Genomic DNA, 14,684 nt, shown 5'->3' on the forward strand with positions numbered 1-14,684 from the left:
TCATTTTTGCAGAGTGCACGACGATACCTCTTGGGTTACTATTATTTCATATTTCATATTATTCGATTTCACACAATCATGACAAAAGATACCGTTGTGGTTTGTGCAAGACATCACTTCTATTAAGCTCTACCTCGTGCAGGCACATCACCTACATCATCTCCCTATTGAGCCCCCTTCCAAGCAATCCAGTCGTTCGTGATGAACCATTAGCACATCCCCCCCATTGCTAGTCCTCCTCTATTAACACTGACGACCAAGAGATTTCTTCCTATTCGTGAAACTTTTCTTCCTTTGTTAAATAACTGTGCCTCCATCAAACTCCGCGTTCCGCATGAATCAAACCAAACAGGCATTAAAACAATGTAACCGTGGTATCGTGGGATCTTTTGAGCTTTGGCAGCCAGGAAGCAGTAGTCATCCAATGCATTGAACATGGTCGCGCAAATGTCGAATACATCAAAGCAGGAAAGCAAGCATAAACAGTAAGAAATATGCCCTCTTCTATCCACGCTCATCGTTGAGCCCAGTGGAACCCGTTCACCAACCCGAGCGTCGGGTCGTTGAAGCCGGCAATGTTCAGTTCGCCCGTGTTAGGATCCTGAGGGAACAAGCCGTTGATGATCTCCTAAAGAGAGAGAAAGAAGTCAGCAAATCGCGAATCACTTGTGTTACGGCACGAGATGGACTTACCCAGTCTACACCCTCGAGAGGGTTCATCATATTCATCGGTTGCGAGGGCCTGTGACCGCCCATACTGGCCCCGTCGCTGACACTTTCCGGACTGTCCGCGTTTACGGGCGGCATGCTCCAGATGGCCTCGCCGTTTGATACACCCGCAAAGACGATGCCTGGAGGCGGACCTTGCATCTGCGCGTTGGGCGGAGACTGCATCCCTGGAGACCCCATGCCGCTCATCGGTGAAGATTGTTGCATACCGGGACCGCCCATGCCAGGCTCTGCTTTGAAGCCCATTGGCATGCCCTGTCCGGGATGTGGCGGCTGGGCATTTTGTCCCCCCTGGTTTTCGTTTCTCACGTTAACGGCCGTCTTATTCAGCGGTGCTCGAGAGGTTCCTGTTGGCGCACGCATCTTGCGCATGCTCTGGTATGTTGCCATTTTGCTCATGATCTCACCCAAAATCTGCAAGCCCTTCATCTCAGGCGGTAGAGTCCGGTCTGTGCCGAAGACGTAATCCAAGCAAGCCCAAATACGGTCGGCCTCCCTGTTCTGCGGTCGGTAGTAGATCTCGGTGGCCAAGAGCAGAGCAATCTGGAATTGTTGGTAGGCGCCTAGATACCAGGCCCAGTCTCGGAACTGTGGGTCGTTCTCAAGCTGTATCGAGATCTCAATGATCATGATGCCAGAAGTGACGAGTAGGTTATTGAGGCGGTGGGTCATGGGACTATTGGCGTTGGCGTGGTAGGGATGGAGGATCATGACGTGGAGGCGGTAGAGGAGCAGATTCATGACCAACTTGGCGTAGCGTTGAATAGGGATCTCGCCATCGAGTAAATGTTCGTACTTTTCCACCATTCGCCGCCTGAAGTTTTCAATCTTTTGGAGAACAGCAGTGAGTGTCGTTTTGCGAGTTTCGAGCCTGCGACGGTCCAGCCAGATTACGCGCATCATCTCGTTGCACTCGGTCCGAATCGCTGATAGTAAAGAAGAGGTCCACACGTCTGCGGGCTCAGGGGGTGGTCCGGCGGCGTAGAAGTCTTCTTCTTCACAATTGAGCGGGAGCTTGGTGTCGTAATCTTCCCTCCTGATAGCCGGCCTGGGGCCTTGCGCTTCGCAGGTGCGAATATCGAGGAAGCAGAGTTGATGCCAGATGAGTCTACGAACGTGGGTGTCCAGAGGATTCAGTCCGTATGTCTCTCCGTCTCTGTGCAAGCCCATACACTCCGCCATCCTTACAGCTGCACCAACCAGTACAGAATGAGCTCGAGATACCTCGGCTCTGCAGAGCGGGAGCTGTGGTTGATGTCAGTAACGATCATGCTGACACACAGACATGCAGAACGTACCATATACATGATGAAAGCCTGCATAGTTTCCACTCTAGTTGTACGGAGGAAATTGGCCTTTCCGAGAGCTCTCTCTGTCTCGGTCTTCATTCGGTCGATCAAGTTGGCTTTGGTGACGCCAAACAACGTCCTTACTGTCGGATCGTCCATACTCACGGCGGCACTGAACCAAGCCGCGAACATGACGGCCTGTGTAGAGGCCCTGGGTTCAATGTTGCTGTAGACTTCCTCCCAGAAGTTCACATACTCAGCCTCAAAGGACGGTCTGTGAACACATCGTGCAATGGGGTGAACCGCTGCAAAATATTGTTGCGTGAGTCGATCAGCAGCCTCCTTTTGAGGTAATCTCCTATCAAGAGAGAGAGCCTCAGGGGTGTGGCCAAAGAAGAAGCCACTGGAGGGGGGGATGTAAGATTCGCCAGGCCTCAAAAAGTCGGGGATTGAGTCACCAGAGCTTCCGCTCACGACAGACATGGCATCCATGCCGGGTGGTGGACCACCAAAGCCGGGATACCCAGGAGGCGGTCCACCACGGGGCGGCCCGCCTCGTCCGGCCCCGCCCATGCCCCTACCGCCCATCATGGCCATCATTCCTCCCATACCACCCATCGGACCACCCATCGGACCACCCAGAGGTGGACCCCCCGGAGGACCGCCCGGGCCAGATATACCGGCCGAGATCTGACTATTGCGTTAGAAAATCGCTAGCTCGAGACAGGTGATCAAGATCTGGTGAAAAGTAAAAAATAGAATTGGACACACCTCTTCGGCTATTCTAGGTCTGGACAGGCCACCGATGCGCTCAGTGATACGCATGCGACCAACCTGAACTCCCAGATCAATGAGATCGTCGGCTCCGTCTGCATCTTCTTCGTACGTGACATCGAGAGCCGTCATATCTGTGGGCTCTAGATCGCGCTCCTCGGCAAAGTCGTCCTCGACATCGTCGGCGAGGATGGCTTGCTGCTGGGCGGCTCGAGACGTCTTAGCGACATCGCGTTCCAACTGGCGCTCCAGGGATCCGACCTTCTCCTTGATCTCTGTCAGACGGAGCTGACTGGCCTCATCGAGCTTGGGGCTAAGGTAGACGCAGTCGCGCGAAAACTTCATGCAGTTGACACATGGCTGAGACTTGTTGCACTTGAGCTTCCTGCGACGGCACTCGAGGCAGGACGTGATCATGCGCATGCGCCTCCGGATAGGCTTGGAGGCGGGACTAGGCGCTCCCGACACAGAGGCGGCCGGGGACGAAGGGCGGTTGGGTGGCAGACCGGCCATGCCGTGCGGCGCGGAAGATGTTGCTGAGCCCGGTGAGTGAGCGCCGGGCATGAGATCAGAGTTTGGTAGGACGCGGGGGCTCGTCATGGAAGGCCCTTGTGCGGTTGGGCTCACGGGATTGATCGAGTAATACTGTGGCTGGCCATGGGGTGATTGCGCGGGTGTTTGTAAGTGAGAGTGACCATGATGGTAGGCGTGTGCTTGTGCGTGAGCGTGCGCGTGCGCGTGGTCCATGGGCTGAGCAGAATAGACGGCACCACCACCGGCGGCGGCGGCAGCGGCAGCGGCAGCAGCATGACGTGCAGCGGAATAGTGCCCAGAGTCCATTTGATGGTTGGTTGGCGGTTCGGGCAGCCGTCTGATCAGATCTCGGATTCTTCTCAATGGCCGAGCGTTTGGGAAAGGAGGGTGTTATGAGAGGCTGTCGGGATGAAAATCGAAGCAAACAAGACGGTCATTCGTTGAAGAGAGTCGAGGGTGCGGTCCAAAGAGGATAGAAACTGGGAACGGTCGAGGGTTACCTGGGTGTTCCGGGGGGAGTTACGGACGTAAAAAGGGACGTGGGAAGCTACAGCCTACGGGTGCGAGCCGGGCAGCCAGTGGTGAACGGAGATATGTGAGAGGAGCAGGTGGGACATGCAGGAGAGTTGATTTTTAGTCTGGTCCCTGGTCCTGGTCCTGGTCCTGGTCCTTGTCCTGGTTGTGTGTGATGAAGGTTGCGGGTTGTGGACGACTAATCCCAGTAAGAAGGATTGAGATAGTGGTGGTGGTGGTTGGGTGGACGAGTAGGCGAGCGAGAAGCCAAGTGTGTGAGAAGAGGACAAGTTGGGGGTGGGCGCACGCAAGCCTATGTAAGTGCCCATTCACGTACAGATACAGCTCTCCCTCACCCTCTCACATAGACGCCGGTAGATGCGGAGGACGGCGAAGGATAGGGTATTCTCGATTGGGACTGGGTTTGAATTTGATTTGTGTCACGTCCTGTCCAACAACGGACAAGAACAGGACGAAGAGGGAGGGGTGGAGGGGTGTGGCCGAAAGGAAGCTACCTTTAGGTATGAGAGAGAGGAGCGAGAGAAAGGAAGAGACAAACGTGGGAGTGAGCGGCATGGAAAAAGAAGAAGAGAACAAGAAGCAGAACAAGCAGAGCAAGACACGAAACGAACGAAGCGGCGTATAACTGTTGCGGGAGGATGGGAGGATGGAGGATGGGGGCAGAGAGAGGTAGGTGTGTGGAGCGGAGCAGAGCAGAGAATGGAAGAGCACCTCAGACAGAGCAGGATGTAGTGGCCCAGAACGACCTTCCCACAAGGCAAAGTGCGCAGTATCAGGTACTTTGGGCGAGCCTAGACAAAGAGGGGAGGGGAGGTGGGGAGCACCCTCTCCCGAGTCTGCGCATCTTCGTACTGGCTGCTCAGTGGTGACCGCAGCAGCACCCTTTTCGCGGAATCAGCGAACAGCGGAAGGTCCAGTATTTGGTATTTGGTAGTGGACGTACTGAGTACAGCGTATACGAATATTTAGGTAGAGTACCTGAGGCAAGGCAGCGGACGGAGCAGGCGAGACCTACTGGGCCGGTTCGCGTGTGCGAACTGAGCGAGGTGATCCGCCGCAGGTACCGGGTACTTCCGCATGCGGGGATTCGGCACCCCTGAGCTCTTTCTCTCTGCCCAAGACACACCTCCCGGGAAGGAATAGTTCATCGAAACATCACGCAACATGTTCAGGGCGCCTCTTCGCTAATCTGCGCACAACACTGGTGGTCTATATTATATACTCCGTATTTGTACCAAGTATCCGTAGGTCACTACGTAGGCAAGTAGGTACCTTTCCGGAGACAGCTTGCCTTCCTTACTGAATATCTGTATTGTATATCAACCCTACGATAGGCAATCTCCCATGGGAGACAAAAGCAGATAAGGTAAGCTCCTTCTCTCGCCATGTCTCTCAATCTTCTGAGAATGGAAGTACATGTCTCTCTCCGTCCTTCTCTCTCACTCTCTGGGTCACTGTTCCCTCAACTTTGCTTAGTTGCCGACGGGAGAAGCTGGCGTCGGCGTTCCAAACCGTCCAGAACGTTCCCATCTTTCACTTGTTCCCCTTCTCTCACTCTGTCTCTTTTACAGCGGTACTATCCGTACGGCGTGTGCGGATAACCAAAGGTCGTACCTAGACACCTTATGCCATGCCACCACCCACCTACGAGGATGCCGCCATCCCGTGGCCATGCCGCAGCCTGTCCCGTGTCTGCCCTGTCTTGCGGCTTGCCTATCACTCAACTCTTACACTCCGTACTGAGGTGTCTTTGGATTAAGAGAAGCGAATGGGACAACACTGCTCAACGTGCAGGGTTCTTTTGCTTTCGTCTATCATGGCACATACGGGATATCCGTCGCGTACGGAGTTACAAGTATCCATACACTATGCCCGTACTGACCAACTCTAATCTCGCATCAAACGTTTGCCTCTGAACCCTGAATCTGAGTCTGAGTCTGAGTCTCTGACTTGAGTCTAATGAATGATAGACGGCGGGCCGGCCCCCCATGCTGCCATGCTCCCCCCAACCACGCGTGCCACGTTCGTCTGAGCAAAGGTCATATTAAGGTCAGAGGAGGCTAATGTCGCCTCAACGGGCCTACGGCAAATGTCAGTCGAGTTCTATGTCATCAATCGCGAACCGACACCGTCCACGCCCTCTCACTGGACACAGCCCGCCCATCTCGTTTTCCTTTTCTTTCTTTTTGCGTGCTCATCTTTGCTGCACGTAATCAAGAGGGACAGTTGGGGGAGATGGAAGGGGCACGCCAGTTATGCCTCGGCCGAAACGAACCCTTCTCTTTCTTGCCTTTTACCCTTTCTGCTGCCTTTCTAGGCTTCTTCCACCCGTACGGAGTTATGTACTCTCCAGGGCAGGTTGTATTAGCTCCAAGAAGTTGCAGCATCCTCCCCCCCTCTCACCTCCCCTGCCCATCACATATCCTCAATCTCTGCCCGCCTCCGCCGCCAGTCACCCCCCACCTCGATGAGCAAAATTTGTCCAACAATGTTATGATTTGGGCATGAGCTGCCCCATTTCCATCCATTGAGAAAGAATCAAATGCCATGCAGATACGTCGCCCCTCCCCTCATTCCCCATCCAAGGACCGCAGCACCGCAGGTATCGCACGTCAGTTCCTTAAGGAGCCCACAGGTAATAGGTTAGTAGCTTCCATTGGGTACGAAGTACATAGGTAGCTCCAGTGCTCCACAGGGGACCAAACCTAATCAACGATGGCGCCGCTTCCATCCATCTTCCATACATTCCAGACCTCGTCTTGTTCGTTTTTTCTTCACAACTTCACTTACAGACAATACGTAGTCCACTCCCCCAGTCTGGCGAAGTGAGAGCCTCAAATGGTTAATCCAGAGTCTCATCTACCCAAATGCAGCGACAGTAGCATCACCTCTCCCGCACACCATCTCTCTTTCGCCGCTCATCGCCTCGCCTCACTCGCCTCTCTCTCATCGGCCCACCCCCTCCCACCTGAAGATTCCGGCTTCCCGTCCATTAACAAACTTTGCCCGTTTCCTCTACACTAGAGTCTACCTCACTCTTTCACCAATATCGAACACATTTCTGGAAACGCCCAGCCTGTGTGCCTGGGCTGGAGAAAGGGCTCTAATGTAAGGTACGGGATGATTACATGATACACCCTTCGCAAGTCTTTCGCCCCTTATTCATCGCCACCCTGGGTGAGTGACTAGGTGTTGCTCTGAGTCTATTCAACTCACCTAGAACCAGTCGTCCGGCCGCCTCCCCCGTTTCGTGGGCCGCAAATGACTATGATTATCCCCCCCCTCTTCCCCTCCGCCTCCCGTCCGTCCCGGGGGTGAGGTGTCAATCGACCGGGCGGCGCCGAACGAGCTCTAAGCCCACCAAATCCAACCAACTGTCCCAGTTTCCGCCCGCTGCCCGCAAAGGAAACAAACACAACCACGGGCGACGAGAGACAAAACCAAGGTCCAAAACGTGAATGGACAACAAAAAAAAAAAAAAAAAAAAAAAAAGGAAGAAAAAAAAGACTCATAAATCCAAACGGATTCTTGAGTTTAACCATTTTTCAACTTACGACAATGGGAAAACAGAATTTAGGTTTCCTTCGAGGCAACTGGATGAAGAAACCCTGTCTCATACTATTCGAACAAAGGAAAGGGAGAGGGAAAAAAAAAAGCACGAGACTTTTCGCGACCTCGCGACTTGTCGGTTTTTTCGAGGACCGGAAGGGAAACGTGTGTGTACCCACCCGCCCACCAAACATGATCTTTTTCTGTACGCATGCGGCCAGAGAAAGTCGACACACTCACTCACACACACTACACTATACTACACTACGGATACACTCTCCATCAATCAAACCTTGCGACCCCGGCCGAGAGCCCGTACGCCCGTCAAGGTACCAATGGAATTGCCGTGCGGCGCCGTCGTCGTTCTCCCTGCTTGTTTTGTTTGCCCGCGTTGCCTTTTCAACATTCCAGCGTTCTCGTGCTGCGGCTTGCTGCACATGATGATGTATTTTTCCCTCGTGGCAAAGAGAAACGAACTGAATCAGCTTCCCGCGCGATACGAAACAAGGGGCCCTCTCTGTTTCTCTCCCATCCCATTACAGAATTCCAATCGCTGGGCCGTGCCGCTTCTTTGCTGGTTGTAGATGCGTAGGCTCCTGCCTACCTTCTTACCTTTTTTGTCTCACTACTCACTCTGCCCACCATGATCACCCTCAAGTACCACAGCCACACTACTCATCGTCTCTCCCCTTTCACGTCTTTGTTGCTGGGTTCGAATGACTTCATCTTGTATGTGATTAACATAGTATTTGGATATATGTGAATGTGGGTGTGTTGTATTCCTCTCAACACCACCCAACTATCTAGGTACTAATTACCACTTGCTCCTTTCCGGAGCCCGGATCGTCTCTCTGATTCGCTCAGCGTCCGGCACCCGTTCAGCCTCACGGCACCTCTTCCTCTCTAGTTCAGAATTGGCCTGCCTCCACCGTTGCAGCACCCGGGCGACGAGAGCCCTCTGCTCGGGTCCCTTGGACTGTTCTATAACATCCAACAACCAGAGCAGGCGTTGCGTCCGCCCGAACTCGCCCCTCCTGAGCTCCCGCGTGGCCACCTTGGCGATGGCCGCCATCGAGCGGTCGCTGAGCGGCACCTTGTTGTTCCGGAGCCAGCTGATGCACCTGGACATGTCCCGAAACGTGCTCCTCTCCGACCGGCTCGTCGCGCTCGCGAACCACACCGTCATGTTTTCCATGAGAGCTTTCCTCCTGATCCAAAGCTCGTGTCGTTTGGCTGCGTACCGCTTCATCTTGCCGTCACCGCAGTGGACTGCCCACCAAATGTCCCGGGATGTGACCGATTCGTCTCTGATCATGGACTTGACGTAGGGCACCCAAGCCGTCCAATGCCACCGTGACTCGATGCGGCTCTCCAGCTTCTTCTCGTGAGAGAGCAAAATCGACCTGAGCCTCAGGGCCGTCTTGTAGTCGTGACTGGCTGAGGCGACTCGCATGAACGGCATGACAGGTATCGAATCCCTGGTTTCCGCGAAGCGTTGCATCGAGATGACAAGCTGGTCCTGGCGGCCGAAGCGACTCAGCAGCTTCATGAGGTTTTTGATTAGCCAGACATGTTCCCGCCTCAAATGCTTTGGTTTATCCTGCTCAATTTCGCAAATGCCGGCTACCAGCGCAGCAAGGCTCGAACTCGCATGTCTGGAAGATTGGCGGTCCCAGAATGCTGCGACAGCCTCGTGATCGCCTAGGTACCCACGGCTAGTCCATTGCTGGAGGACGAGCTGGCTGAGATCTCGGTCGTCGTGCCAGGGCAGCTCGCGGTCAAAGTATTTGGACCTGACGCAAGCGTCAAAAAGATAGGCGGAATCGACTCGCGGCATGTGTGCCAAGACCTGCAGCCAAAGGAAGTAAAGCTTTTGGCGGGCTTCCCCCTCAAAGACTGCTGAACCTTGGTAGACTGCGGTTTCGATCCCCTCGAGAAGCGCACCGTGGTTGTCGGGTGACAATTCGCGGAGCGCAACGCCAATGTCCGCGGCCCGTCTGCGCCCCGGCGACTGAGACACGGCTAGTGTTTGCACTGCCGCAATGATGCCCTCGTGGACATCGTTCAGGTATGGGTGAGGGACCGCATCGAGCGTAGCCTGGAATAGGAGAATCGTCGCGTCATTGGCCCGCAGCTGAGACGTCCGATTCAGCAAAAGATTCCAAAAGCTCGCGTCAAACTCTGGCGGACCCAAAACTTTGGAAGATGCGATTCCGTTGGCAACGGCCGAAAGAAACAGCTCAATGGCTGTGCTGACCGTCTCGCCGTCAGCGCTTGTACCGGTCAAAGACTCGGGGAAATTCGAAACAGCCGAGTCCACGGCTCTGGGATCGAGGGCACCCAATTTCAGTTCCTTTTGAAGCCACTCGATAAAGTCGTAATACTTCGAGTCGATCGAGTTCCGTGTCGATGCCGCAACGGCGGCTCGGGCTTGAGACAGCCGATCGTCAAATGTGGAGGCTGGCGTATTTTCAATGCCGTTCCGGTCAACTTCCTCCTCTTTCATCTGTTGTTCTGACACCGACCATCTGTAAACGCGAGATAGCAGAGATTGACTTTGCTGGCTCTGTAGATCATCCCTCTGCTCCTTTGATGTACGAAGGGTCGGCGGCTGCCACTTCCATTGACTCAGGTCGACCGGGAACTCAATGGCCCAGGGAGGTAGGGTCGAGTGTCCGTCCATGTGCATCTCTGCCATCCTCCTCTTGCCCAGTCTTCGTCGATTCTCCAGCGGGCCGGGTACAGAGCTCGATTTCCGTCGCGTGAGGCGTGATACGTGGCAGTAGCGCTCAAAGGTGCTCGCCAGCAGACCATCCGTGATCCATACGTTGTCGGGCGGAGCTTGAAGCTGTTGCTGGACGGCGCGGCAGCATCGGACGGTTGGTCGTGACGGCGGCATTGCAGCCCGGTCGGGAAGGGATCGAATGGCGACGGGCGCGTAGGTAGTCAATTGATCATGCTCGGACTATTTCATTGTCGTCCAGGTCGTGAAGCTGCTTTTGCGTGTTCAGGCGCGGCGGGAGATTGCCAATTGGCTCGATTTGATTCGACGAAGACTATTCAGAGCTGTTTGAAGAGAAGCGATAAATGGAAATTGCCAGGGAGGTCGAAAGAGCTTTGGATTGCGGGCCCACTCAATGTCGGAGTCAAGCCACAACGTGGCTGGTGCACCTGCCGGACCGGGTGCTTCGGCGACGTGCGTAGGGCGGCAGGGGCACACAGGAAGCGGTGGACGGGGGTCCTGAAGCTTTGGCGGGGTTTTGCAGCGACCGAACCGCGGGGCACTTTTTGGATGATCCGTGGAACGGCATCTCCAACACCCGCCATCAGCAACTTCAATTCCCATAGCAGGCCGACAAGATGGAATTGACATTTGAGCCATTGAAGAACGACCTGCTCTTGCGCGCAGCAAGAGGTGAGTATCAACACCTAGTCCCCTCATCTAGTCAAATGCTGACCTCCGAAATTTCCAGGCGAGACGGTCGAGCGCCCGCCATGCTGGATCATGCGTCAAGGTAACCCGCCCTTTCCTGTCCTAAGAAACAGGACATGAATGAATGCACAGCCGATTTCTGACACCTACGAAAAAGCCGGCCGCTACCTCCCCGAGTACCACGAAGCCAAGGGTACCCGCGACTTCTTCGCCTGCTGCCGTGACCCCGAGGTCGCCAGCACCCTGACCCTGCAGCCCATTGAACGCTTCGCCGGCCTCCTCGACGCCGCCATCATCTTCTCCGACATCCTCGTCGTGCCCCAGGCCCTCGGTATGACGGTCGAGATGGTCGACAAGAAGGGCCCCCACTTCCCCGAGCCGCTCAAGACCCCGACCGACGGGCAGTACGAAAAGGTCCTGGCCAAGAACGTCGACGTTGCCTCCGAGCTCGACTACGTCTACAAGGCAATCACCCTCACCCGCAAGAAGCTCGCCGGCCGCGTGCCCCTCATCGGATTCTGCGGCGCCCCCTGGACGCTCTTCTGCTACATGGTCGAGGGCGGCGGCACCAAGCTCTTCATGCAGAGCAAGACGTGGATCTACCGCTACGCCGAGGAGTCCAAGGCGCTCCTGCAAAAGATTGCCGAGGTCTGTGTCGAGTACCTCGCGCTGCAGGTCAAGGCCGGCGCCCAGATGATCATGGTCTTTGACTCGTGGGCCGGCGAGCTCGGCCCCGAGGCCTTCAAGGAGTTCAGCCAGCCGTACCTGTCCTACATCTCCGAGAACCTCCCCAAGAAGCTCGCCGAGATGAACCTGGAGCGCGTGCCCATGACCGTCTTCCCCAAGGGCGCCTGGCACGCTCTCGACTCCGTTATTGACATTGGCTACGACGTCATTGGCCTCGACTGGCTCCAGGATCCCGCCGAGGCTGTCAAGATTCGCGGCGACAGGCGCGTTACTTTCCAGGGCAACGCCGACCCCGGCGTCTTGTACGGTACCCATGAGCGCATGACGGAGGCTGTCGAGACCATGGTCAAGGGCTTCTACGGCAACGGAAAGAAGGGGTGGATTGCAAACCTCGGCCACGGTATGTCGATGCGTTCATTTCTATTCACTGTATGTTGTACGGGGAAAGGATCAAGGCTGACAATCTCATACTAGGTATCACTCCGGGTGTCAACCCTGAGGATCTCCGATTCTATCTGTCGGAAATTCACCGTCAGACGAAGAACTAAGCAGGCAACGAGTCGGTGGGTGATGGATGAAAATCAAGAAGCGGCAAATGATGACTGAAAAAAAGTGAAGTGGAAATTCAAGTATCAGGTCACAATACCTACCAGGCGGATTGAGAAAGGAGTGAAGTACAGTGACATAGCATCAATGTTTAAAGGCGTCTTCCTAGAGACGGTAGTGCTTTAGGACAATCTTCGTCAAACGAAATGAACCCTTTGATAAAGTCACACAAGTAAAAGTAAACAGAACCGCGATGATGACAACCTTAGGCATCAGCTACGATATGCGCTCCTGCGCAGGTACCGTAACAGGAGATTCCATGATCAAGTGAAGATATCATGGTTTATAGCACGAGCAAATTGTATGAATGAAAGTAAAGATTCCATTATGCTTTTCCTTCCCGTGTCGTAGTTATCCTCGAAATCATATTAACCGTGGTATCAAGAACTTTTTTTGTGTCGTTTCAACATCTTCAAACAAAGTCGCTGACCATTAGCGACAAAATTGTTTGCCTCCGAAAAGAAATCCCCGATCCATAAAACTCCGTCGCAAAAGCGCTGTAGTACAATGATGGCTTGGTGAAGAAACAGTCCTTTTGGACGTTCAAGTCGCCGAAACGATGAAGAAGGCTTCGACACCCTGTGGCGTCCAGGCGTGATCACCAATTCAACAATGCGCCATCGCTAATGACTCCTCGAACGAGAAGAGACACATTATAGGCGTAAACCCCGCCCGTTGCAGTGCAAGAGAGAAAAAAAGAAAGGACGAAGCAGACAACAGCTTTATGCCTTCTTGGTCAGGTTGTTGAACCACTGCTTGCCCTTGGCGGCGAGACCGTTGGCGTTCTCCTCGGAGCTGCGGCGCGGTGACGGGCTCTTGCTCTTGCGGAGGGTAGTAGCAGACTCGTCGTCGTCGACGGCGCTCGCGCCCTCGGCCTTGGCCTTCTTGGCCGCGGCCTCCTCCTCTGGTGACCCCTTGAAGACGTTGGCGGAACCGCCGCGGCCAAAGTGGGATGCGCCGGCACTCTCGCGTCGTGGGACACTGGGTCAGGAAACTCAGGTTAGTTTTTGGAGTCTTTTCCTTTTGCTACTAAAGTTCAATGGGAACAAACTTACGCCTCAACGTCCTGGCGCAAACGGGTCTCGTAGGGGTCGGCGTTCTTGGCCATGTTTCCGCTTCCACCGCGGCCCGTGGTGACGACGGATGTCTTGAGGGTCGGGGTCTCGAGGTCCTTGGGGGTGATCTTGGGCGACTTTGAGGTGTCGGCCATGTTGCCGGCACCGCCGCGTCCGTGTGAGGCAAGCATTTTCGGAGTTTGTGAAGTGGGATTTGGTGCGATCTGGGGAAAAGTGTGTAGTAAAAACGTGGTTATGAGATTCGGGATATGTTCCTGCTGTTTCGTCTAAGGTGGTCTACTGTGCAATCGCTCTTTGGATGGAATGTCGAGTTGAATTGGTACGCAAATGGCGCAGTAGACAAAAAGTATGGCTCTATGCTTTCTCAGGAATACAATTCTCAAGTTTATATGTGTATATGGTGGGAATGGGTGAGCTAAAGGGGTGGTGCCTGGCGGGACAAAGGAGCTTTATAGGAACTGAAGAAGGAACACACAGCAAGCACACAATATCTGGTCTTTGTTTTACCTCCAAGGTACCCGTCCATATGAGGTGCTTCCCTCCCACAGGGAAGGAGAAGAGCAAGGATGGGATTCTCGGCTGCAAGCAGCAGCTATTGCGCGACCTTTCCCAACTACGGCACAAGTCATCCTTGGCCTTGCCTGACGTAGGGTGCGCCAGCCAAAAAAAGTTGATCACAAGGTCAATCATTCTTTTCTTGCAACAGGCTCCTTGGCTGGCTGGTTTCTCCACATACGCGCCATCTCGGGGGGTGCGCACGCTGCCAGTTGCGTTCGCTGCTCACGCACGGCCTCGGCGACGAACGATCTTGCTCAAGCTTCCAAGCTTTCTTGGTGGTCCACCAATCTGTCCAGGTGCTCTTCCATAAATTTTTTTCTCCTCTGTCCACTGTAGCGGTGGAGAACATACGTCTCAACCGCGCTGGCGGGAGAAGAGGGGCCAAGCCTGAAAAATTCTGTTCTAGCTGGGGTAGAAAAAAAAACGAAACGAGGCCTCGATTCTCGAAGGTGTTGGCGGAGAGTCATGGGAGAGGGGGGTATACCGTGTGTGGAGGGGCAAACGTTGACAAACTAAAACGTAATGAAAATAACGACATCCAGTCGAAAACACCACGCACCCGCTGAATAAGACCAGGCACGAACAGCGTTTCTTCCCACCCCCGGCCCTTCTACAGCTACAGGACCACAACGGGTAAAGTCCCGAGGGGGTGCCATTTTAAGGTGGTTTTACCTGGGAATTCGAGTCACTTGATGGCAATTCTTTAGCCGCTCGCTTCATGCCTCATGGCAAACACGCGGGAGGGGAAGGTGCTGCGTGTAAGTGTGAAACGCACATTCGGTGTGACGAGAACCAAGACGGAGCAGTGTACCCTAGGCATTCGTAACTAATGGAAGGGCAATCACAAAGCAGGGCTGGTTCGCCGACTTCTTCAATAAGCAAGAAGAAAGGATCTAATGGAATGGCATCGCGAAA

The 14,684-nt window shown here is 54.4% G+C and overlaps 4 protein-coding genes across 4 annotated transcripts; 1 reads left to right on the forward strand and 3 right to left on the reverse strand.

The window, feature by feature from the left end:
• Positions 1-514: 514 nt before the first annotated feature.
• On the reverse strand, positions 515-3,632 carry N0V96_001965 (uncharacterized protein; the record flags this gene model as incomplete). Its single annotated transcript, XM_053195127.2, has 4 exons — positions 515-628; positions 694-1,974; positions 2,028-2,708; positions 2,790-3,632. The coding sequence occupies 4 exons, from the start codon at positions 3,630-3,632 to the stop codon at positions 515-517; spliced, it is 2,919 nt and encodes a 972-aa protein (XP_053047398.2).
• Positions 3,633-8,223: 4,591 nt separating this feature from the next.
• On the reverse strand, positions 8,224-10,308 carry N0V96_001966 (uncharacterized protein; the record flags this gene model as incomplete). The annotated part of the gene is made up of 1 exon (XM_053195126.2): positions 8,224-10,308. The coding sequence occupies one exon, from the start codon at positions 10,306-10,308 to the stop codon at positions 8,224-8,226; it is 2,085 nt and encodes a 694-aa protein (XP_053047397.2).
• A 461-nt stretch (positions 10,309-10,769) lies between these two features.
• HEM12 (Uroporphyrinogen decarboxylase in heme biosynthesis) lies at positions 10,770-12,077 on the forward strand (the record flags this gene model as incomplete). Its single annotated transcript, XM_065756389.1, has 4 exons — positions 10,770-10,824; positions 10,883-10,924; positions 11,000-11,929; positions 12,004-12,077. The coding sequence occupies 4 exons, from the start codon at positions 10,770-10,772 to the stop codon at positions 12,075-12,077; spliced, it is 1,101 nt and encodes a 366-aa protein (XP_065614758.1).
• A 780-nt stretch (positions 12,078-12,857) lies between these two features.
• N0V96_001968 (uncharacterized protein) lies at positions 12,858-13,381 on the reverse strand (the record flags this gene model as incomplete). The annotated part of the gene is made up of 2 exons (XM_053195124.1): positions 12,858-13,116; positions 13,191-13,381. The coding sequence occupies 2 exons, from the start codon at positions 13,379-13,381 to the stop codon at positions 12,858-12,860; spliced, it is 450 nt and encodes a 149-aa protein (XP_053047395.1).
• Positions 13,382-14,684: the final 1,303 nt, after the last annotated feature.

The sequence above is a fragment of the Colletotrichum fioriniae genome (assembly GCF_027942845.1).
Source record: "Colletotrichum fioriniae strain IMI 355084 chromosome Unknown scaffold_2, whole genome shotgun sequence".
Lineage (NCBI taxonomy): Eukaryota > Fungi > Ascomycota > Sordariomycetes > Glomerellales > Glomerellaceae > Colletotrichum > Colletotrichum fioriniae.